Here is a 26,882-nt window from a genome sequence, read left to right on the forward strand (position 1 = left end):
TCTTCATTTGGGGTATAAAGCAGCCCTTGTCTGGCCACAGTGCTTTCAGTCAGCTTAGAGGAGTGGCAAAGTAAAACAATTTTCCTTATAAAAAATCAGGGGGCATATATCCTCACTGCATAAATTCACAAAAGCTAAGTAAGATTTGTTTTCTGTAACTATATTAATTAGGTTTTAGAATATGATACTCATCCTAGACAGTTTGCCAAGACAGAAATCATTAACCAAAACTCCTTTAGATACACACATCTCTGTATGTAAACAACATACCAGACCTTACAGGAAAAAACCCCACCATTTGAGTCACAGGTGCATTATATTCTATAAGCATTTTGGTTGTTCCGTTTTAATGAATTCTGTGCTGTCCACTGCTATCCAAACAAGAAGACATGAAAAAGAATATGATGCTGCTGGTTGATTACAACATGTGCCAGAATACAGAAAAATGCAAGACTGCAAGTCAGGATTATTTATACCTTCAAGGAGGAGAATAATCCTTTGAAAACATTCTATCCTAATGTATGACACCGCTATTATAAATCAGAAATTATGTATGTATTTTAACACTGAGTGCATGCTTACATCTGTGTCTCAGTGTGTAATGTCAACTGAATTTGTTAGCATACAGGTAGCATAAATCCTGATGAATCTCCATAGCCGCTCAGTGTGGTTTGGAATGTATTATTAACAGGTTTATTAAATATTTGCAATGCTGTGAACATGCAGAGTGCACTATTTGAGACAGCTGCAGCTTAACTGCTACCTGCTTCAAAAAGGCTAATATATCAGTGAGATGGGTGTTTCAGATGTACCAAAGTGAAATACCTGCCTCAAAAAGACATGAGCCTCACAGATAGTGTGTGAACAAAGGGTAGAAAAGCAGGAGCCACACAGCTGCTGAGCATATGTTTCATTTAATTCTCTGATACGTGCTACAAGAGCAGCAAAGAAAAGGGCTGAAAGAGGAAGCCAGGGAGCTTTCAGATCTTTTGGAAGGAATGCTTTTTGGATAAGTGAAGGCAGAAGTCAACTGGTTAAATCACAATGGTGCTGCTGACAGGATGAACCTGGAGAGCACTTAAGGAAAGAATCCTTTTGAGTGACGTTTTTTAAAAGCATCCAAGCAGATATAAAAGAACACTAATTCTTATAGGATTTTAAATGGGACTTATGTCCCTAAGGCCTGCCCTGTGTGTGTTTGGCTTTTAAACATCAGTACCCATAGCAACTTCCAGGCAACGCAAACGTGCCATTGCTCACAAATTCCAAAGTCTCTGAAGCATTTTGAAAATGTCTCTCTTCTTTTTATTTATTGTGCATGCTATGCTTTTCTCCTAATAGATGTCATTACTGTCTATGTCATACCAGAAACCGTCAGGTCAGGTTGGCTCCTTCCAGAGCAGTGCAGTGTAGGACTGGTGATCAAAAGGCTGCTCAGATCTCTGCTTCTGGTATTATTTTAAAATCATCAAGAGCACTTACTTTTACTGTTATACTGCAAGGTCAACAATGACAACAAGCACAAACAAAATGACAGTTTTGCGTAAGTCTAAATATAGATATGATGCATTTCAGAGATGCTTATTTTAAGATATTATTAGTTTTTAATGGTATGAAATAAGGTTAGGGAGAGACACTACCAACTTGAATGCATATTAAAATAGTTCTCCAGTTCTTAACTGGTAGCCATTCCACAAATAAACAAATTTATGGGAAAATATATTCAAACACCATAACTGTAATATACTTCGTTATAACACCTAATTCACATTGTACAGCACTTCGAATAACTAGTATGGCACATAGGCAGTAAAGGGAAACCCTTCCTATATCCCACCAATGTTTAGTGAGAACACAGAGAGCCAAGACCTTATTTCCTGCCCTCCAGAATCCTGCAGTTCAGAAAAAGGTTGACAAAATAAGTCCCAAAGACAGCAATATTTCAGATTACATATATAGTGATGAATGAGGTGTAGAGTTGAATTTATGCTGAAGTTCATGTTTTGATAAGAATCTATTTTAAAAAGCATTTATGTTCTACTACAATTTTTCCCAAGCTCCTCTGCCCTCTTATGTTTTTCGTTTTTCAGTATCAGTCCCATAGCAACATCCAGGATTCATGAATGTGGCACTGCTCTCAACATCTCCGGAGCAGAGCCTTGCAAATGATTGCTAAACTCAGGGATCTGAGTCAGCTTGGAAAAGTATGATGGTGGGCTAATTTTTTTATATCCTGAAAATAATGGCAGGGGACTGGGAGGAGGGCAAAGGGAAGGGGAGCTGAAGCTGCAACAGCAGAAAGGAATGAAAGAAACAAACTACTTACAGTTTAATGATACATAAGCAGCATGTTTTGTAAGTAGATGAGACTGAAAGTTTTATTAGTATCTTACAGATTTGGGGGCTATATCTGAACAGCTTGAGGATTCCAACATTTCCAGTAAGTGAAATGATACTCCATGGACCTTCTCCCCTGCCAGCAATTACTCATATAGAAAAATGATATCAGGAATACACAAAACACATTTGCAGCAACCTTAATGCAGCTGGAAAGGAAAACAGCTAGCATCTGCAAAAAGTGTAAGAGTGGGAAATCTAACAAATATGACTGAGAATCTCCTCTACAATGGGATTCTTGATTTGGGATTAGTCTATTCAGCCTGTAGATGCTGCTATTTTTCTAATAAAACACATCAGGAAACATCATCTCCTAACGGAAACTAATGCAGTTAAAAAAAAAAAAAAGCGTATGGAAAAAGTATGTTTAGGTTCCTCTCTCCTCGAGACTGCTTGAAGCAATTATCTGCCTTACTAATAAACAGAGCTGAGAAATGGGTATACTGTGTAAAGCATCTGGAAATAGCATGTGAAATAAATAGATGTCAGTACTATTCCTTTGTTTATAGGAGTTAATTTCAACTTCAGCAATAATTAAATATGCTACCAATCCAACCAACATCACCTGCAAATTCTTGGATCACTGAATGACAAGAATGAGCAGTAATTAATAAACTTGTACTTTACCTGAGGCTCACCTATTGTCTGTCATGAAGCCATAAGTCTTTAAAAACAACCATAACTCTCAGTACTCTGACACAAAAACCCAAATCCCCTTGCCAATTCTCACAATATTCAGTATACTTTATCAGTATCAAGCCCATCACAAGGACGTAGGGAAGAAGCCCACAAAATGGGCTGTTTGATGCTTTGTGCAGGCTTGGGGGAGCACCAAGGGTATTGCAAGACTCTATGCTAAGCTTACTGTGCTGCTGCAAGTTACACTGTAGCAAAAAATCCAAACCAGATAAATATTCCAATCACATGAATGACCTTTCAAAACACATAGCCAGAGAGATGCTGACCCAGTCTAGCCCGGCAGACACACCTTGTTACACACACTCTTAGTCCACCACCCAGATAAAGTACATTAAGAACCAGAAAAACCTTTCTTAAAAATATTTTCAAAAGGAGATAAACCATTAGATTAAAAACAAAAGCAGGAACATCTTCTTAATTCTGCAGAAAATTATTCTAGTTTTTCCTGAGCAATCATTTTCCCTGAACTCCTCTGTGGCCAAGCTTCACTTTTACATATGCAATCTGATGAGCTAACATCGTTCCAGGCCTCCAGTTGAAGCAATTAAAAAAGTCCACACTCGCCAAACATTACCACATCGTTACCACAGATACTGTGTATTCTGAGTTAAGGGAAAACAGTGGAAACCTCTAATACCACTGTGGGGTAACTGCTGGCAAATAATAAGTTTTTAGCATAGTTACCACTGTGACTATTAATTTCCTGTGAGGAGGTAAATGGAAAATTATCCACTGCATGGTATATCTGCTTGTCACAAGCCATGACTGACACGTAAGAGACTGTATGGGGATTATTTCAGTAGGTTGATCTTGATAGGCTCAAGAATGTAAACCCTGAAATATTTCTGATGAGTACCACAGATGTGTGGTGACACAAACAACAACATGTCAACCTGCAAACACTAAAGGGGGTAGCAATTCTAACACCATAAACCCTCCAGTGAAAGGCTGTGCTCCCTTCTCGAAAGCAGTGGAGGATGGAGAGAGGAAAGGATGGGGGCTGACAGAAAATAGTAATTAAGGAAAAGCAAATCCTTCCCAGGAGGACTAAACAATGGACTGTTTGCCACAGAGGTGGGGCAAGCCGTGCAGACTGCTGCTCTAGTAAGTCATGAAAGGAGAGAAACAGAAACTTCAATGTGTTCCAAAGGCCAAAATATATCTAACAGAAAGCTGGTGTTCATTCTGAGAAGTACATCGCAGCCAACACGTGCAGATGTTTGCGAGATATGGTAACCATCAATGGTTAACATGAGTCTGGAAAAAGTCGAGCTGCCCTTTCCCATGTTCCAGCATACAGAGACAACTGTCAGCATTCACAATAAAGCACAACAGCCTGCACCTGATTTTCTGCATTGCTGAATTTCACAGACATGCCCAGCGATAAAAGTGTGCTTTTGAACGAGGTCTCTGCTTTTTTTTTAAAATAACTAACGTTATGAATTTTTTACTGACACACAAAAGGCATAAAAAGCATGCAAGCTTCAATTTACATACTGATATTTCTATATCAAAGGCTATACTATTTAATGCGCAGGATCCAATTCTCATAAAAGCACAAGTTCAATTACAACAGCCCGTGAAGCTCTAATACTGCATTTTAAGCTAAAAACTTGCTCAAAGCTCTTTCACAACAGCTCAGTAATTTCAGAGTATCAGTCTACTTAGTAACATGACTCTGGGAGGAACACAAGCACAGAGGGGGGAAAAAAAAATCAGGAAGAATTTCCTTGCATTAAGAAATGATGGTTTAGAGTTGCTGCTTAATCTCTGCAGATCTGATGGACATAAGGGTGAAATTAATTGATTGAGGACCTAAAGTTAAGGCTCATGTGGACACTTAAATTTTCCTATTTTGAAAACAGGCTGGTTTTGGTTTACACAAGCGCTGAGCAACCAGCACAAACAGGCGAGAGCTGCTCTGAGAGATGGCAGTGCTGGTCAGTGTGCAAGGTTTGGCCTTGCCAAAACCCACAGAAATTTTGGCAGTGGCCCAACATATCATTTTAGGAGTCAGGAATCTGTTCAGTCACAATGTGGGAGGCTAAATTTTGTTAAAGCAGCAGATCTAACCCTTTCTGTCATTTGATGTGGAGCCTTTCTACGTCCTGTACCTCTGTTACACAGAAGACAAATTATGCACAAACCTGAAAACTGCTGAAGTCATGTACACAGTTCTGTTGGAGCACATAAAACCTCTGTAACTCAGCAGACTTCTGTGATCAAGACCCGCATGCCTCACCCAATATTTATGTGAAAAGGAAAGAAAATTTGTGTAACAAAATAAAAAGCAGTACATTTAATATGTACATCTGTTCATTCATATACCCCAACCACCATAGCCTGAGCATTTCAGTCAAAGAACAGACCTGATTTTTACACTTGCATCAATTTTCCCTTTAAAAAGCCCAAATAAAACACACTTAGAAATTGGTATTGCTTTGCTTTATGTTTGAAAGAACGAATGTCATCTGCCTTGTAAGCTGTAGGTGCTTCAGACATAACTGTGCACAGAGTAGAAGCAGAAGACAAGTACACCAGAAGACAAGTCCCTGGCAGTATCATGGTAACATTCCTCATTTCATCCACTCATAAAAGCATCCTCCTCTCTCTCTTTCAAAGTCAGAGTAAGAAAAAAGCTCTGGGAGCTAATACAGTCTGGCTCCTTCAAGCCAAACGATCTCATTAATAAATTACTAAACTGAGAGTCTCAACTTTAAACATCGTTTACACAAATGCATCAAATTTGAGTCCCTTTGCTCTTGAGACAGTTGCAGGGCTCAAGACAGAATCATCTGCTAAAGATGGTCCATAAGCTACTTAGGGATTTATACGGGAGCCTGCTACATTCTCGATGCACAGCAAGGACACCCAGATGCCGCTCACAAAGACCCACTGCCTAACTCCCGGCTCCTTCACACCCCAGCACAGTGAGCCGACCCTTACGTGTCAGCTTTCAAGAACTGCTCAACATCATCTCCTACTGACTGTCTTATATATTAATCTGCAGATCACAAACTGCTTCCGTAGATTATTAGCTCAGAAGTGCCATATAAGCAAATTGTGCAATAACCCAAAGAAATGGCATTAAGTACATAATATGCATAAGTGGATACTCCACGTATAAAACCATACAGAATCTGTATAATAGTCATTAAGCATCGCAGGATTAAAACATTTACATAGTTTTATACATAGATATCCTGGATTGAACACCTAAATACAACTTTACTGCCCTAGCAATGAAACAGGTTGGAATACCTGCATTTAATTACTGAAACACTGTACAAGTGCAAAACTCAGGTATTAACATTAGAAAATACAGCCTAGTTTCTGATTTTGTGTGTCTAAACATTACTTTTAAGGCAAAACTATCGATTTTGAACCAGTCATGAAAAAAGGATGAGAATCATGGTGTCGTTCCACTGGTAAGGATGTGCGTTGAAGTTAAATTTGTATCTTTGTTTATTTTAGGATGCTGCAGTTGGCAGCTGTTATCTGCAATATTTTTTTCAGTTGACCAATTATGAACCAGAAATAAATTCAAAGCTGAAATACTATAATAAGGCAAATAATTCTGACTGATCATCATACTGTAAACGTAGTAAAATACAAACCCCATAATGGGAACATCCAATCCCATGCATACAGATATTTGACTGTTGACGACTGTAGAGGAAGTGTCAAAAAGAGGTCAGTTTAAATTTAATGTTGGCAGAAATGAGTGTCTGCAAAAGCATGAATAATCTTCTAATGATGTTTTAAAGCTTTAGCTCTGTCTTAACACTTACTGTTTATTTAGTCCTGAGAAAATACTTAAAAGCCATGAAGCAATTTTAAGAAAACTTTTGTAAACAGCTATTTTCTCTTGACAGACTATTTGGCTACAATTACAGATATTATGCCAAGATAATATATGTAATTCAATGAATCCAGACAATATTGAATCAAATCAACCAGTATTATTTTCCTTCCCTTTGAAACTGAACATTCAAGCCATCTGAACTTTCAATGTCATTTGGTACTTCAGAAAAAAACTTTATAAAATACAACCAGGCTTGAAAACCTATACTTCATTTCTGAGTAGTCTCCTGACCTTTTATAGAAGGATCTCACAAACTGGATTTTCAAGAGCCTTCTGTAAACCACAAATGTTTTCAATTAACATTGTTAAAGTCTTATTTAAATTCCTGCACATTACAGTCCTTTTCAAAGTCATACATTTTGTAAAAGGAGATGAGTTACCTTACCCCAATTCTGCCAAAAATTACCCCATACATAACATCTATTCAAAATTTTAGGCTTAAAAGAAAGGATTAAACATGATTTTAGGAGATGGTTAAAGAGAGGTATATGATGATGAGTTAAAAAAAGTGATCAATCCTCATTTTGGTGCCTAGAGTTCTTTTTCTGTTGCTCATTTACATGTTCTGACTATCTTTCAAAAAATTCTTGCCTTTGTTCCCCAAAGAAATACAGCATTTATCAGGATTCCAACCAGCTTAGGCAAGACAACTGATATACTTGATCAAGTGAAGAGAATTAGAAAGAAGCAAATCACCTATTTTATTTCTCTTAGCTTTCCATCAATAGACTGCAACAACTGCAGTCCTTATTCTCCTGAGTATATTATTAATTATACACCTAAAGCATGTTCATAGTCTGTGTTTGCTCTTGGGGGATTCCATGGTTTCTATGGATGAGAAAACAGTAATATGATCATTTACAGGTAAAATAACATTTTCACTGTTTTGGCACCTGAGCATAATGAAAAGGAAAAACGTTCAGCTTTTACCTGGGTTTCTGTTTAGAAGAGTCAGCTCAGGGGGGAAGAGCTACCACTCATGAAGAGCCAGAATGGGGAAAGAAAGGTACGACTCAAAAGCCAAGGATACGTATGGCCTAAACAATTTTTATTGCAGGTTAAATAGATCTTTTTTTTTTTCAGCTCACATAATCTCAGCAGTGACTTAGAAACCACCACTGCAGCATTTATGGGCAAAAGAGATCAAATAGTTGAAAGAATGACCATATAAGAGCGAGAAGGCAGCCAGAGGAATTTGAGTGTTGGTCATCAATAACAAAAATCCATTCATACGGTTCAGAGATTTTTGCCACCTATGGAAAGCAAAGGTAACTGCTCAGATAATACTGTCAGGATGCAGACAGTGCTTCCTCTAGGAAGAAACTCCTTTGCAGAGATACTGGTAGCATTTTACAGAAGGTTATTTTTGCCTGATTCTTCATTTCCTATTCAGAAGGGTCGCTAATTGTTATTTTTTATACAGTAACAGGTAATTCTTTCATGCTATAGCTTGTGATGCATATTAATCAGGGTTCTTGCCAAATTAGGTTAGTTTCTTCAACATTTGAAAAGCAGTTAAACTTCTAATGACATTTTTCCCCTCTTTTCATCAACTTATTCTTGGAGCAAAATAATGTACTCGAGCCTGAAGAAAAGACACTTGAGCCTCAGGAATGGAAAACAGCCACAGGCCAAAATGTATTCACTAGAGAGCTCTAGGGCAATAGGGTTGTCATCTATGCACAAAAATACTTTCAAAGACGTAAACATGATGTTAAAATCTCTACCACTCCCTCCTGCATGTTAAAGTCACACACATTGCTTTGTGCTTGCAGCTATGAGCAGTATAAAAGGAAATAAGTCGATTTTTATGATTATTACTATGATTGTAGCATTAAGACAGTTCAGAAACAGGAACTCAGGTTTACACTGTATCCTTGACAACCCTGGTTTTCTTTATTACTGTTAGTATCAGAAATCAGAATTGTAAAAAAGACATCTAATAGTCAATAGCTCAAACCAGAGCTGCACAATAACACTAGGTACCAACTGGGCCATCAGCATCTGAATATCAACCTGAACATCTATATTGTATAGATGAAAAGATAAAGGCATTTATTTTAAAGTCCAGCAACTACAGCAACACAAATGGTCCACATTTGGCACATTTGCAAACAACTGAAAACCAATGATAAAATTAATAAGTGATAACCAAGTACTTTAAAATACTACTTGAATTAACTTTTCGCACATAATTTACTACATAATAGCATACAGTTGTAATAAATGTAGTTTACAATGCTTATCAAGGTACAAAATACCTAGTAAATTCAATGCTAAAGGGACATTAATATTTCACACAATATTTGCCTGCCTTAAATAAAAAGAGGATTTAAAATCACTTGAAAGGCTGGACAAAAAAATTATCTGGGAATGTTTTTGGTTTTTCTCCAGCTTTCTACTGCATAAAATCAGTTAATCAGCCTCAACTATTTTCCTTTTTATAATCCAACAGCCTAATTTGCAAAGATCTTTCATAGAGCAATGGAAGAGAAAAGCATTTTTATAAAATTAGAAAATTACTGTATAACCACAAAGCTTGTTTCTGCAGCAAATGCAGAATCATTTTTTTTAACTTGTTAATATTTCGAGTGGAAAATATTTCTTTAACTGAAAATCTATTCCAGGCTTGAAATATTTTTATGCAGTAGGCTAACTTATTGATGTGAAAATTTAAGTAAAACACGCTTTTGAAATTGTGTATGTGGTAAATTTTTTTACTACAGCAAATTGAGTAATAAACATTCAAGACAGATGAAAATCTAAGATGTCTGGCTCTGAATGTCCAACACAAATAGGGTCAAATAGATATGTGATACAGCTGGGATTATCCACCTTGACAAAATACCAAAGAGTTTACAGCAATGTTAGGATATCTGTTTAGTAGGAAGTAGGTAAAATGCAAGCCAGGTCTGCTTTTAAAATCCAAGCAAGGATTCCAGCAAGCAAAAAAAACCTACCAGCAGGTCCTTATTCTTTTTAATAATCTCAAACTTCTTCCCTTGGCAGTCAAAATAACCAGCATGTGTTAAAGATCTAGAATCGCTTTCCCCTGAAGAACTAACCTATAAAAAAGTCACTTCATATCTACTGTACATGTTTATTTTCCTCAACCATATATCCTGCAAATATTCACTCATCTGTACTTGAACCTCTGCCACATCAGTACCATTTAAAGGTTACATCCTTATGTCCTCAAACCTCATCAAAATGCTCATTCCCAAAATCCACAGACATCTCAATCTAACGAGCAATCACATCTTTATACTCAGTTCTCCCGATAACAGAGACTCAACCTCAACTCCCAGATTAAGAGAGGATGGAAGACCACTTCTAGGTAAAAAGCAAGTATCACATGCTCTCTTATCCACCACCCTGCCAAGCAGCACAACTTCTATTTTAGAGAACTTCTCCAAGTCACCATCGCCCAAAAAAGCTGACAGCACTGGGCAGCCAACTTGCTGCATTTACATGCTGCTTGTCCTTTTAACAGAACAACTTTTATTCTCAGCTCTAGGACTTAAAATCAGAAGCTTTTTCAGAGAGGGCAGTGACATAATTGCCTGTGTGCTCAGCATCAACCACCCACTTGGGGTTGAGGACAATACAGGCAATAAGGCTAAACCTCCTTAGGATCTTTTCCACTAGTTTTCTGAGGTAATACCACTAAACAAGCTACAATATTAAGAAAACAAAAAAAAAGGTTGTTTTCTTTCACTGCATACTCCTGATGATATTAGTGCCTATTATCAACTCTCTCAAATCTCTCCATGTTACAATCACTTAAAGTAGGGTTGCAAACAAGGGCTTTCTTTGTGATCAGTTTTCCTGGAATTACTTCTATCCGTTTTGTGAACATCAGCTTCAACAGCTTGGGTGAGATTTGTTTTCTCAAACAAAGAAAAGAAGAGAGCAGGGTTACCTTCCCTTAGACGCTCAACCACGAAAGTGAACCCGGTTGTTCGCGGGTGTAAGACATACTCGTATTTTTGAAATCCGTTCTTTTCAGCGAATTCATGACTGCGGGCTTTGGTGTTGGCTGAGGAGAGAATAAAAAGCACCATTTTCTGTTAGTGTGCACGCAGACCACGAAATAAATTTAATGATCGTACGACAGGAATGGTTCAACAGCAGTTCACACAGTACAAATGTACAACAGCTTTTCGGGTGGGAGGCAGACAGCAAGTGCACTTTCAGTTGGCCATACCATGGTAGGAGGAAGAGCCACGTGGATTGCAAGAAAAGCCTTTTTACCCGTTCATTTATCTTTGAAAATAATCAGCAAATCTCATATCTATCAAATGCAACCTGAAATCTACAAATTAAAGTCTGTTAATAGTTCTTTATACACTTCAATACCTATTTTACAGTAAAATGTGTCAACTGGCTCAATTGCATTTCAGGGGTTTTTTAACTCAAAAGGCACAATGTATAGTAATGTAGGTTTAATACTATGTACAGAAATACCTTGAGATCAGTGTTTAACCACATTAAACTTATTTCAGAAAGAAAACATTAAATGGAGAAAAACAGTTAATCTAATACATTAAAATTGTATTTTACATCTTCATTCTGAATTCGCCACATTTTATTCATCAACCTGCTCTGCACGTACATACCCTGTTTTTTAATTTTTTGATCAAGTGACTCAGTGTCACAGCATGTGCCTGCTACTGTAGGTAGAGTACACACAAGGCATCTGAAAAGCAGGATGGCTAAACCCCGTGACAAACGTGTTTCAAACCTCTGGTAAGAAGGAACCTCCTGCGAGAAAGCCAGACAAAGGCTTTCCAGAGCTAGTTGCTAACAGAGCCCACTAAACAAGGAAGATGGGGACACCAAAGCAAAAACTTCTGAAGACAGGCAGAGAGGAAGTAATTTTTTTCCCAGGATGTGCAGAAGGCTCTTCCAACCAGCCTCAGTCAGGAGCCAAATGGACTTTGCTGGCTACATTTAGTCCTTTACTGTGGGTACTGCTGTGCCTCCCCTGGAGCCAACGGGCAATGGACACATGCAGCGTTCCCTTGGCAACATGGTAAAAACCAATTTGATCAACTAGCTTATTTAATAACTCATTTACGAAGTTTTGCAGGTGTTTTAAAAGACAAAATCCCACCAACAGATCTATGGAACAAAATAACAGTTTAAGCAATATATCATGTTTTTCAAGCAGAAAAAGGCCTTTTTCAAGTGTTCATAGTTAACCTTAACAGAGATGACAGATAAAGTAATGAAAAACATGTTGCTGTTTAATAATCTAACAGAAGTGATAGAGATAAATCCTTCCCCTTACAATCCTCATAATTTTTTCCTATAAAGGCACAGCAGCGTAAGTGAACAAATCAACAGTAGTGAGAAATTTCCTTTTTGCTGTAATGCAACATTCCTGCATCCTTTTTTTCCCTAAATTACACGAGCTCTATTCATAAGAAATGCGGGTGCCCCCCCCAAAAGATTATCTACCAATTAATAAATGCTATATTAGTGTACTGAGTATTTTTTCCCTGTGATCTACTGTTTCCAAGCATTATGGTGCTGCTTTTCATATATATAACCCTTAAGATTGAGTGCACAGATTTCCTGACCATGTGATTTCGAGGAAAGCTGTTGCACAGTAGCCAAGCAAGTGATTCAGCAAAGAGAATCCAAATATTTAATTCTTGCCAAATTGCCAAAACGTACAAATACTTGAAAAATATTACAACTTCAAAAAGCATTGCTAAAATTACAGAATGTGTGAAACACTAAAATTATACTTGGCTATGTAACTTATCTTCCCTTGGACATATACATTATGTCTTTCACCACATGGTCAGAGGATCTATTTTTGTCTCCTTGACTACTACTCCAATCAATACTGCAAATGGACCATTCTGGATCAGTGAAGGGGACTTGCCTTCTGCGTTCCCATTGCAATGGCAAAACTTGCAAAGTGAGCAATGGGAAAGACTTGGAATGGCAGCAGTAATCTGGTAATTATTAAATGTTCCTGCAAAAAGCCAGGTTTTATCTCTTAGGAATACTTGTATTAGTTCAACAACTAAAACTCTTTATTTTTTAAGAAATTACACTGATGACCAAGAGTGTTGCTATAAAAAAATATTCAAATCAAGAGTTCTTTTCCAGATTCTGTAGTGATTCAAGTAAAATTTTTTAAATTAATTTATCACAAAGTTCTTAAGCTAATGTATTGTTGTTTCCAAAGGACAGAAGTATAATCTTCTTCATTTTCTGCATATCCAAATTGGGGTTTCACTGTGGAAAACTTACAGTCTGCAAATCAAGTCAATCAGAGCTTTGAGACACAAGTGCCATATAAATCTACATAAAGTCAAGCAGTTCTTAAGCATCTCAAACTGCACACAGTTAATGAGCACTCAGAAAAACTACCTCCTTATGTCTGCTCACTAGCACTTTGCTTCAGAGGGAGCATGAAAATGAATTCCTCGGTGTTTGTAAAACACTCCTACTTGAACCACAGGAAAGCCAAAGAGTGAATGGGTACATTCATTCTCTGAGTAAGACCTAATTGATACTGCTAAAAAAGATTTGGGACCTCCAGTGCCCATTGCCTTGAAACAATCATCTTCAAACCTCCTCTTAGTGCACCTCCCTGTACTTGGAAAGAACTCACTGTAAACATCTGCTAAACATCTTCCAAATTTCCCTTTACTACACTGCCATTCTAAAAACGTGTGAACAGCTGGACATCAGCACCCTGGCCAACACTATTCAGCTATTTCCTGACATTTGTATCCCTGTCTTGCCTCTGGATTGTAAGTTTTATATAACAGAGACTGTTCCCTTCCCCTTTTGCATTACCCTAGTGCAATGGGATTTTAGAACTAGAGTAATGCTCCCAGCTAACACAATGATCAGTGTCATCTGGAAAAATCATCTCCCTCTTCCCTTCCTAACAACTATCAAGCCACAGGTCTTTGTGCATTAAACATGATTATTTATTACAGCAAGTCAGGAAGGTCAATGGGTTTTGATGCCATACTGAAAGCAAGGGTAGGATATGCCTTCACTCTACAAAAAACCTAAGAATAATGCCCTTCCTCCCTCTCCCTTTAGTCTCAGCATTTGAAAAAACCCAGTTTCTTACTCTACTATTACTTATGAACAAATACTCTGACTGGCATCATGTCAGTCGATGGAAGCACCTTTGTGCCCACGGGATCCTTGTGCCCAAAAAGCCCTGGGGGGAAATTGAGAGCAAGTCAGCTGCTCAGAAATGGATTCAACAAAAGGCACAGAACATGCGATGCTCCTCATTACACGAAACCCAGAAGTTAGAAAACTGATCCAGGAAATCAGAAACCCATTTTTACATCCTCTGCAACTTGAGGGAATTCGTACAACAAACACCTCTTTAAAATCCCTTAACCAGCGGACCAGGCTACATTGTCAGCGCTGCCAAACTTAACGCAGATCCCTCATTGGTCTGCTGGCCAGATTATAACATTCACAGATGAAAGAATAAAAAAAAGTTAAATATGCCTAAAAATTTCCTTAAAAAGAGGAAACGCGTTCTCTTCTTTTCTCCCAACCTACTAAAAACAAATAGCATCAAGAAGCTTTTGCGACAGGGCTTGGAAATAAACTTGGTTTGGGTCTCCTCAATCCCAAAAGGTCACTCACATCATCTGGCTACAGGTAATGCCCCCTATTGCTTACTCTCTCTGAAAAATATGAGTAAGTGTTGCTTTCTAGAAACAGGTTATTTTCTTTTTTTCACTGTATTTAAGTCAAAGTAAACGTATTTTTGCTCCTCATTCCTGGTAGGAGCATTTTGCATTTTAACTCCTTCGTTCTATTTGCTTATAAAAGAAGACTAAGGAGAATAAGTTATTTTTATGGAAAGCAGCCAGTTTATCAATAGGGGGTGATGTGGGGCACTTACGGAACTGCTTCATGGTCTGTCTACTCAGGTCTTGCACTGACTTGCCTCTCCTCTCCCATCTCCTTCAGCCAATACCTGCAGCCCCTCAGAGCATACATTCATTAGGATGGTGGTGACAAGTGCAAGTAGTCCAATTTATTTGAGTATTTAAACATTTCTGCAGAGTGACTGTCAAACAACACAAAAGTACAAGATTTTAAGGATTCTGGTCAAAATGTCTTACTTTTTTTTGCTCCTGTGTTGCCTTTGGTAATTAATTTGATTACATTTTTTTTCCTCATTTATCTCCAAATCATGTGGGCAAATCCCATTTATCACATTTTAAAATTACTGAAAAAGCTCAGAAAGCCAGCACTTTCTTGAAGCACCACACTTCAGAATTTCATTTAAAGTAACTGGACGAATAGCTGATGCTAACACATTTTCTTGATTTTTGAGTTACAGATTTTAAGAAGTTAAATTGCCTTTTGCTCCTGAAAACTAGTGGAAAAAGTGAACAAATTTAATGTTTTTAAAGTCAAATTACATTTTTAGTTTGTGAGCTAATTTTGAATTAAAACAAAGATCTCTAGGATTTCATCACTGTTATGATGAAAGCCATAATGCAGTAACAGCTGCATTCATCTGAGTCTGAAGCGTATTTGGATCTAAAACTCCAAGATCTATTCCCAATGAAAAGCTAAGTGTTTGTTCCCTATGAAATATGTATGCAGCATTAGCTCCTCTCAAACAAACAAGCTCACTTACTTTTACAGAGTCAACACCATCCAGGTTGATGTATTTTGCTGGGTGTTACCCAAAAGAATTGTAAACTTTCCTCATCATCCTATTTGAAAACTGATTTGGACAACTTTAATACAAGTACTTCTGAACAACTCTCAGCTACTACTTTTTTCTTTTCTGCTAGCACTGAAATTTGACTATTAACTACTGCCTTTTCCTTTAATTCCACTTGGGATAAAAGAAAAATGATAAAATGATGCATGTACATGATAAAAGCATGCATGAACTTCTATGACTTCAAGTACCCTCAAATTATATTAGTGCTAGACAGTGAAAGAATAAATGAGAACTCCCAAAGTCTATCTTAATAAATAAATAAATAAAACTCTCATTTATCTATTAGGTTTGCATAAAAGTGAGAAAAACTACACTGGCTTACAATTTTAAGAAAAAAATTAAGTAATTGTCCTTACTTGGGTTATTTTGAAACTATTACACATTAGATCAACCCCCACCAGTGCTTTTGAACAGTATTCTTTGTACTACAAATTTACTAGAAAAGTTAAAAATCCAACTGCAGTTATTGTTACCTTCTGTCATCCACAAGACAACATTCCTGCCAAAACCTGAGCTCTAGCTAGCTTTCCTACATGCTTTTCAGCTGTTCCTCAAGGAAAAAAGGTCTGTGCAATCACACTCTGTCCACCTGTTTGCTCCCCTTAACTTTTGAAGCTATTGCCACCTGCAAACAAAGTTTATCAGGGACAAGAGATTCAAAGATGATTAAGCCCAGCAGAAGTTTTAGAAAAAAACAGTGGCTGAGTGAAGGGGAAGCTTCTGAGAGTAGAGATCCTAATAATGGGAAAAGCCAGGGAAGGCTCCATGGGTATTCAATCTGTCAGGGCTTTCAGCACAGCATGCAGCAGCCCATCAGGTAACACGAGTACAGCACGTGATGCCTCTTGCCAAGACAGTGGAAAGAGCTTTGTGGAGGAAATGTCACACAGAAGGAAACACAAGGAAAAAGGAGAAGCTGCAGTGAAAAAGAGACCATGAACAGGGATGCAGACACAAATCCATAGGAAATGAGGCTTTACCAGGCACAGAGCAATACAGCAACTTTTTTTTTTCTGTCATTGCTTTCTGAAGAATTACTACAAACACTTTTTTAAGGAACACCAAGAAAAACAAAAGAATAGGCAATATGGTGGGTCGTATTCCAGCTTTCCAGAAGCAGGAGACTAATGGTTGCTTTGTTTTCTTTAGGGCTTCAGAAAGTCTGGCTATATGTTCATCTGCTGAGGGCTTCTTTTGAAGCAATTACAATAAAATACCTTTGATGCACTTAGCTTTAACCTTCAATTACTCCAGAGTAAAAAGATGGCCAACCTATCAGAAATAAGTATATAATTATATAATTATTACCTCAGACCCTATTCATCCAGTCTGCAAATACAATGTTCAGGGTTCATGACTTTACTATTTCTAAAATTTATTCATGTAGCATCTTCCACTGCAAAGTACTTCACCAACATGAAGTCAGCCTTTGGCCCATGCATAAATACAGCCATACTTTACATTTCTTTGAAATCTTTCATTCTTGAATACCTGAAAATATTGTCCAATTTCTTATAAAGAGGAGTAAATCTATCATTGCCATGCGGCCACAGAGAGGATAAAAAAATTACAGCAGCACAAAGCTGCACAGTAATTCTGCTCTTCAGTGAAGTACATGTAGAATGTTATTTTTCATTTTAAGCACCAGAAAAATTCTGTTTTCAGAAGTAATTAGCAGTTTTGTAATTTGGTCAGAAAACAAGTCATTGCCTCTATTTCTGCAAAATGTTCCCTAGAATTTTGAGCAACTGTTCAGAACAAAACCACAGTTTATTTCTTATTCTAACGGATGGAACATGAGGTTGCAATAGGTCCTAACAGGTCAATAACATAAGTTTTCTGCAAATCACTTTTTCAAAATGTTACATAAAATAGATTATTATGTTCTAGCATTCTCATATGGCATAAATTTATTGCTTGGTCAGGATTAGCTTGTCAAGGGATTTTTCTCGGTCTCTTATAATATTTTTAAATATATGAGGTAATGTTTCCTGTGAAGACAATTAGATAGGGAGAGCTATTTACTTCCACAGAAAAAATCCCAGGGTTTTGCCTGTCTCTAGACATCTTTTTATGCACAAATCAAGGTGGCATTCAGTATTTGATGGCAAGACACGACTGCTAAACGCAGGACAGTTTAATGTGTCAGAAGCCAAGCATAGCAGTGCCCTGTTGTCTCCTCTATCCATCACTCCATCCTTCCCCCTGCACTGCTTCCTCCCTGGGCTGCCCAACCACCCATCAGCACAAGCAGCTGTCTCAGTCCTCAGCTGAATCTTCTTTTTTAAAGTTGCAGTACAAAACTTTCTCAGTTCTTTAAAAATCCGTTGTCTCTGGGGAATATTGGGAGACATGAGAAGGAATTCCAACTGGATTGGAATAAACAATCCCATTCTTTCAGTCATCTTGAGGTGGAAGCACCTATTCAGAAAGAGAGTGTGAGTGCTCTAAGGAGGAGTCTTCTGATTCCATGAAAAAGATAAAGATTGCACCTCATAATTTAGAGCTAGGAGATCTTCATGAATTCAATGAAAAAAAGTTAGATAATTTTATAGCATCATAGAAAGGTCTGAGTTGGAAAGGACCTTAAAGATCACCCAGTTCCAACTCCCCTGCCATGGAAAGGGACACTTTCCACTAGATCATGTTGCTCAAAGCCCAATTCAGCCTGGCCTTGAATCCTTCCAGGCATGGGACATGCACAACTTCTCTGGAAAACCTGTTCCAGTGCCTCATCGCTCTTCCTAGTGAAGAAAATTCCACCCTTCTTTCTAACTTTAGATACAAAAATAACCAAATCAACAAAAGTTATCATGTAAAGCAGTCCAAGAATGTTCCATGAATTTACCCTCTTTCAGGAAGGCTGATCAAGTGATGATAGCACCAGGATACTATACATATCAATTTTAAGGATATTTGGAATGCAGAAGAAAGAACAGCAGAATACGTTACTTATTTTTATACCGTGTCTAGTACTTACTGATGTGGCTTTGCCATAAAATATGATTTGAGAATATCTGCAATGCAAAGTATAGCAAAAATCTTCTAAATGAGCTTAAAGTTAGAAGCTTAATTGTAATTGATTTTCTATTTAAAGATAATGCTTATCATACCATGCTGCAGCCATGAACCACCACAGAACATTCATACAACGTTTTCTTTAAATGGCACTTGAGTCATCTTCACTGGTTAAGAGCTTGCTACTAATGCCATAAGACACCTGCATAAAGCTGGATATTTGATTAAAAATTATTAGTACAGGTTCAAACTCATTAAACTTATTCCTATGATAATGTCAACCTTTGTTTTAGAGAGATATTTCTCTTGTAGAGGCAGATACAGACTGCTTACACGACCTAAAAACAAGAATCTCCATGTTCTCCTCTTAAAACATCAGGCAAGAAGTCAAACAGAATTATTAGTCCTTTTCAATCACTCATTCAGAGATGTGATTTTGCCACAGTAATACAGCAAATGGGAACAGGCAAGTGATATATTCCAGGTCTTTAAACCTACTCTTGCTAATGCAATGTATATACAGTACTGACCAATAAAATATTATTTCAATCATCAGATGCTTTGAAATGTAAGTTCCTTCAGGCAGATTGGCAAAGTCTCTCAGTGGAAATATGTTTGTGCCTCTCAAATGAATCACCACATCATTTGATTATTCACTATAATTTCTACTGTCCATGAGAACCAAGTCTTGCTCCTGCCTTGGACTTTTTTAAACTCTTCCCATAAACAACAAAGAATTTCCACTTTGAACATTCCATGAGAAGATGACAAATGCAGCCTACCTGTGAGATCAGTTCCTTCTGGAAAGATGAGGAGTTGTAGTGGCTCACGAATGTCACAGAAATAATCCAGCATTTTTTCAAAGTGACTCTTGTCATCTTCCCACTTTCTCTGAATGAAAACAAAGGCAGCAACCTGCATTGCCCAGCCTAAAGTTTAAAAAAATATACCTTTAGTAACATTTCACTCTTATACTTCCACAGTGTCTGTTATTCCAAAATATTTTATAAACTGTGTTAGACACCACCTTTTATTTGCTGCCCACCTGTCCTCAACTGATTAAGAGCACTTTTAGTTACCTCGTAAAAAAGAATGCATAATGTATTTAAAATGCAAAACTCAAGTTACCAGAGTCAGAAAAGTTTTCCAGAAAGAATAGGGCCCATGCTGTCACGAAAGGAGGTTGTAGTGAGGTGGGGTTCGATCTCTTCTCCCAAGAAACAAGGGACGGGACACAAGCAAATGGCTTCAAGTTGCACCAGAGGAAGTTTAGATTGAATATTAGGAAAAATTTCCTCACTGAAAAGGTTGTCAATCTACTCCTAGGAACAGGCTACCCAGAGGAGTGTTTGAGTCACCATTCCTGGGGGTATTTAAAAGCCATGTAAATGTGGTGCTTAGGGACGTGGTTTAGTGGTGGGCTTGCAGTCCTGGGTTAACGCTGGACTCAACGATGTTGGAAGTCTTTTCCAGCCTAAACAATTATATGATTCTCTGAGGTGAAGCATTTAAAACCACAGGCCTCACTGTAATATCCTTAATCCCTGCAACTCTGATCTGCTCAGGTGATGGACATCACTACAGCAATGCACTGCAGGGTAACAGCTGTGTTATGTAGAGATCACTGCCCGCTAACCATGTGCAGTGTGCAGAAAATATCTGTTGCTTTGGGGGTTTTGTTACATCTACCTTCCTATAATTTTCATTACTCATAGAAGAAAATACCAAGCTTTTCTTTACAGTTAATTGTAGAAAAAAATTATGTGTATCCATTTATTTGTATTAATACACAATAAGATTTACAACCTGACATCAAACTGACAATGTAATGCAGTTAAGTAAGTGAAACTGCTGCTGAGCCTGCAGTTTAGGGGTCATAAACCATTATCTTCAATAAGTATTCTTGGCTTTTTTTTTGGCACAAGTATATTGTATACAGTATATGACATAATATTAGAAGTTCTGTCCACTAGTTCAGACAGCAGGACAAAAAATCAGGACTCCAGTCTCACCACATGCCAGCGATGCTCCCTCCCTAAACAGGGCTCAGAAGAGCATGACATTGCCTTACCACTGTACATGGCTAGCTTGTATCTCATCAGAAAACCTGCAGACAGATCCTCCACATCAAACAGAAAACATCAAGCTTCCCCTTCTCCTCTTTGCTCACCACAGTTCTCAAAGCTTGTTCTTCCTTTGCTGGTGACTTACAATATGTTATTCTTGCACTTTATTTCAGCTTCTCTTTACAGGGATTCCTTTCTATTCTGTTCATAGCAGTATCTCACAAGAAGCATATGCTAGAAAACCACTTATTAAAGTCACTCATTTTTAAATCAGCTTCATAAGTCATTCAGCCTGGATAATGTATTAACTGAGCTGCATAATCTCTCTGTGTTGGTTAGAAACATTAATTGTATTGTTAAAGATTTGTGACCTGTATCATGGGGTAGATACTTTTGATTTTTAAATCAGCTACACAGATAGAACATGCATAACCAGCATGCCTTCTGCAATCTGGACATAATGCATCTCAGATATCCAGATAATCAATGATATCCAGATAACTGAATACTGGAAGTAGTTATATGAATTAAGAAAAGAAATGCCCAGAATGCAGTCTCAGCAAATCTTTTCCACTTTGCATGCTATACTTGTGAAAAACCCTTTGCAAAGAAAACTAAAGTTTGACCACAACATTTTATCTGCATTTATGCACATATCACATTCTCACATCTGCAGTGTCAAGAAGTATCAGTACAGCTTTATTAACAGAGGTTATCCATGTTTAAACAAATTATTTGAAGGGAAAAAAAATAAAGGTAAGTTTTAAAGTAACTTTAAAATAACATATAATTTAACTGTGCTATCTTCTGGCATGTAATCATCTCCTAGTGCTATAATACATGGCATTAAAATGCTACAAAACCAGTATTTTAAATTGAACTAATCAGGGCTTCATACATACAGATTAGGAAAGTTCTGCTGTGGTTTTGGGGTTTTCCAGTCATTCTTACCTCTCTGCCCAGACCTTTTGTATATTTTATGTAGCTAGGACACTATGCCTAAAGTAGAATATGGAAAATTTTAACTGTGCTAAACCATTTTATTCTGTGGTATCACACATCAGGCCCAAATTATTCAGTCCTTGTGTTCCCATTGCAACAGAGCCTGTAGGTTGAAAGAAGAGAAACAAGAAGCTGATACTTTCCCAGGTCAGAAGCTCCTTAGGAAGAGTGATTTTGGCCCACAGCAGATGGAGTATAGAAAAAACCTCACTGCCAGATACCATCCTCTCCCCTACCTTTCTTCACACAGCACAAGGCTTTAAATTATATGGAAACTTGCACAAAAAGTCTAGTTATCATTCTTCAACAGCACTGTGAACATCAAATTATAAATACCTTTAGCTACTACAAAAGATGCTGCTTGGGTGACTGGTACTTTACCTGACTAAACTGCATAAAGCAGAGGATACAGTGCAGTAGTTTCCCATTCCTGCTCTAAGTGGTAGTGTTATATGTGGACTATGAATAATTAAACAGAGCCAGTAATGTAATGACAGTAGGATGTCAGGGAGGGGGAAGAAAGAAACAGTAGGAAAGGAGTTGGGAGGTATCCAATTTTTAAGATAAACAACAGGTTTGATTTTCTAACCTTTCCAACAGATAATATTCAGTGTTCTGGAAGAATTTGTCTATCTTTAAGTATGTATCTAATTAGATAAAACAGTCCTGAGTGTTCAAATAAGAACAGATTATCTAACAGATAGATGACTAATAGTAAAGGACCCAGGTTTCCTCCTGGCTTACCCCAGCACAGCACACTGCACCAAGCTACTTTACCATCTATGAAAGTGGAAGAAAGAATCTTCCACATTTGCTCATGCTTTTAGGCCTCCAGTGAAAGGCAACAAAAACATGAAATCCTGGCTTCTACCAAAACCCTGGTCCATGCACCAGTTGGGGAGAGTGCCTGCTGTACATGTGTCTTACCATCCCACCAGATTCAAGCAGGAAAGAAAACCCCCACACAGGTTTGCAGACGCCTGCTTCTGAACAAAGCAAAAGCAGCTCTTGCTTTGATTTCCATTCCACAGTGTGTCTGCATTGTGCTGCTAGAGAAACATGTAACAAGTCCAAGGCATGACATGGGAGCCAAATGGGAATGCACAGAGATATGGGAGGAATTTAGTAAATCAATGGGCAGGATGAAAGGTTTTGCTAATCAGCAAGATTTATAAGCAGCAGAAGGCAGTACCTTCTCACGTGCAGCCTGCAGTGAGACATGCTGTTCAGTTAATTACTTTTAAGTTTAGGTCAACACATTGTTCAACAAAAGTAAATATATTTTGCTCTTTTTGCTCAGTATTTTTGGTTGTCTAAGAGCTCCTGGGCAACAGGAATTTTCCTAGGAAAGGTAGCAATTACTTGACTGCGGAAAAATGGTTGCCTTTTGATTTGCAGACTGTTGAGAAATCATTGATTACAAAAACACGGCAGAGAAAGAGTGAAGCTAAAGAAACCATAACAATGCAACTCTATTTCTTTGCTAAAATAATCTTACAGCGGATGACATTTTGGATAAGTAACATTGCTTGGGAAAGTATATAAACATTGAACAGTTCTTGTTCAAAACAGCAAAACATCAGTGCAAAAACCTACCAGACAGAATAGCTAGCCACATTGACCTTTAAATCAACTTTTCAGAGCTGAAAATATAAACAAGGCAGCTTAAAATCTCTAGTAACACATACACGGTAAGGATATGTATTCTATCAGGACATAATTCTACACAGAAAAAAAATGTGCTTACACAAAAAGGAAAGCCTGCTACTGAACTAGAGAAATGTGCTCTACATAAGAATTTCTTTACTGCCTTGGGGATAAAGCAAATTATAGCTTACGCAGGTCAAGAATTTGCAGCATTGTATTAAAAATGCTAGCTCCAAGTCTAAAGCTTTTTAAATTCTAAGACCCTGCACTTCTATTTTCCTCCCCCCAAAATCCTTTAAAAGAAAATAACACTTGAAGCTGAAATTTCTTCAGTGTGTCTTCATTGCAAAGGTAATTCGGAAGTAAGTAGATACCAAGGATGGAGGTGGCAATGAACAAAAGAGAGAAAGAGGTGAGTTGTGCCCCCCAAAAAGGTCTTTGTTTTGTTTTGTATCACAATATTATGTACATAAACTCAGAAATCAGATATCCCCCCAAAATGTCACATCTCAAAGAGGAATATTACATCTGATATTGAAAGCAAACATACACATCAAGAAAATGGTACCTATGTATTTCCTATAGCAATGTAACAGAACAACTAAACCCTCCTCCAAACAAATTCATTAAATGATTCAAAGCTATAAAAACAAGTAGAAAATAAAAGGCCTAACTATGGGATTTTGTTACTATATTAATTCATCCTCTCTGTTTTCTTTCACTGTATTATTCACTGGTTTTTTCATGCTATTATCTTGGTCAAAAAAAAAAAGCCTTATTCAGTATGCCTGTATTCCACAAGGGTCTGGTCCTGATCAGGGCTTTTGAGGCATCAGGGAACCAGACATCTAGGCTTAATAAGGGAAATCACTCGGAAGCTCATGATCCCACTGTATACAAATAATTAAGCCCATTAACAGTTTGTTATTCCAAATGTTTTGCTGCATAAAATTACCACAAGGCAACAAGCACGCAATTCTGAATGCTCCCTATTTCAAAGATCTGTAGGTATGGAAAAGATGTTGGCACACAGAAAATCATGCAGGAAGTCAGGGTGTAAAGTTCCTATGTATATACATTGTTGAGCTGTCACCAGTACAGACTGATTAGCAGCTTTCTGCAAATTCAGTTAGAGCTGGCCATTTTACTATTGTTGTTTCATTTTCCTGGATAGTTTTATGAACCCCAAAGCAAAGTAAAATATTTTTTAAATTTAATGTAATCATCTGAGTGCACAAACTAGGAAAATAAAGAAAAAAATGCTTCTTGAAACAATCTTGGGAAGTATAATCTCTGCTCCTGGCAAGTTTTCTTTACCCGTGCTCATTTCCAATAATGTAGTTAATAGATTGAGTATAATGAATTGAACAATTACCACCTGATTGGGTGAATTCTTTGAGCAAATTACAAAACTAGAGATAAACTAAGAGATAAAATTTACAAATATAAATTCACAGCAGTGTTCCTAATTTTATAGTGTAACATCTGATTCATTCTATTTGTTAATTTCATTTAATCTATTTGTAAGGTGTCTATTTAAAAACCACTATAACTTTGCTATTGCCTTGCCCTATCAGACTTTAACGTACGTCTGTTTTAAAATTACTTTTATGGTCATGTCTAGTTTATGTTCAGACTATATATGTCATATATGTCTATACCATGTAGTCTACTAAGTATTCTACAGAACATCATTTCTTCCAATGTGTGTGAAGCCTAAACCTTTTCTTCTTACTAAAACTCAAATTAAGAAACAGCAATGTGAGAAACATAGATTTTTAAGGTAACTGAAAAAAAGAAAAATATTCTGGTTTTGCTCTGATCACTTAGTTTTACCTTTGACTTCTCCATAGTTCTCATGAATTTGTTTCAGTATGAAATTATTCTGAATTTTATGTTCATTTAAATCACTTCCAAAAATTAATGCTTTCTGTATTTCCTTTGTTCCGCTTCATTCTCTTGTGGGAGAATACAGGATGTGCCAGTATAAACCTCAAACAAGGTTTACAATAGAAGATTTCGCTGTCAGGGCAAGAACAATGTTGTCAACAAGCTAGTCAGATACATTGGCCTACATTTAGGTGTGAAAATTCAACTGTGCAATCTTCTGGAAAGGATACTCCATTGAAGAATTGGTGTCTCTCAGCCAAGGCGCACACACAGAATGTGTGAAAGTATGTGGGAAAAATTCACTACAGTAGTAGCAGGATATGCATGTACATAAAGAACCCAGACAAAGATATATAATCTTCTTGGAAAGAATTGTTTCAATATTCAATCCCTTAATCACGGTTCAGAAGAAGGCTATTAGGACACTTCATACTCAGATATTCATTCTGTTTCCTAAATTATGCCATTTTTATAGAATATGGACAATTAGACGATTAACTCTACCATTGTGTTAGTGCAACTTACAAAATGCTATAAATGTCATTAAGGACTATTAAACCTATTTAGTTACAGTATTCATCTTAAAATAATACTTCAAATTCGATTTGATTTGATGCGCTGTGTAAAATCAGAATAACATAACATTACTCAAAAGTAAAGCAAACTAAAGCAAAAGCTTCAGGGTCTAGGATGGCTGAAAGGTTGCTTTATCTAATGCATTTTAAAAATACATCAATACAGTGAAACAGCACATGAAAGCCTAAGCATTAAAAAAGATGAGTTTTGCCCAATACGTGCCTGGAGAAAAGCCCCACATCATTCCAAAATCTCCAAACACATAAAGAAAACAACCTCTAGTTGTTAGATTGTGAGGAAAAACACCCAGGCCCTACCAAATAGTGTGAAACTCTCCCACGGATGTGTCATCTTACTGCAAGTCAGGAATGGCAAGAGATTCTGCGATGAAATATCTCTTCCATAGGCCTACATCCTCTTCAAACACTCCACCTCCTCCACGAAGGACCATAAAAGTAAGCCAGCCTGATGAGCTGAGCCATACAGATGCTTCCAAAAAATGAATGTAATTTGGGAAAACATGCCATCCTAATTCTGCTGTTACTTGTTTCGTGAGCTTGGAGAAAATAACCACTCTCTGTCACTTGTAGTTTACAAAATGGGGAGAATGAGAGAGGTTAGCATCTGATCTCACTCTTTTGATGTGTATTTTGGAGAGGCAAAGGCGTGTAGAGAAAACGAACTCCTTATAATATAGAAAGGATAAGGAAAGTTTAATGGAACACAGGCTAGTTGAGTTTTGCTTGTGTTTTTTTTATTTCCTCCCCCCTGACAGAGTTGGGAGAATCCTATTATGCCTTTTCTAGAAGAGACAAGCAGGGAAATAGACACCTAAATATTTTCTTCCCTCCAAAAAAAAAAAAAAAAAAGGCATGTAAAGTTACAGCCAACTTAAGCTGCATTTCTGCTTCAGAGTAATAATCCTTCTTCCACACTTAAAACTTCTTCAAGAGAGTCTTGACCAGGAATAAGTGGT

General features: G+C 37.3%; 1 protein-coding gene across 4 annotated transcripts in view; it reads right to left on the reverse strand.

Moving 5' to 3' along the window:
• The window catches only part of LCLAT1 (lysocardiolipin acyltransferase 1), a 115,621-nt gene that overhangs the window by 41,687 nt on the left and 47,052 nt on the right, over nt 1-26,882 (reverse strand). For all 4 annotated transcript variants that reach the window (XM_051783593.1, XM_051783594.1, XM_051783595.1 and 1 more), the window contains 2 exons: nt 19,508-19,654; nt 10,884-11,000 (listed from right to left, as the gene is read on the reverse strand). In XM_051783593.1, the coding sequence (XP_051639553.1) occupies nt 10,884-11,000; nt 19,508-19,654 (264 nt within the window). The remainder of the gene's footprint in view (nt 1-10,883; nt 11,001-19,507; nt 19,655-26,882) is intronic.

The sequence above is a fragment of the Manacus candei genome, unplaced genomic scaffold (genome assembly GCF_025592945.1).
Source record: "Manacus candei isolate 608988 ecotype Guabito, Panama unplaced genomic scaffold, ASM2559294v1 h1tg000017l, whole genome shotgun sequence".
Taxonomy (NCBI): domain Eukaryota; kingdom Metazoa; phylum Chordata; class Aves; order Passeriformes; family Pipridae; genus Manacus; species Manacus candei.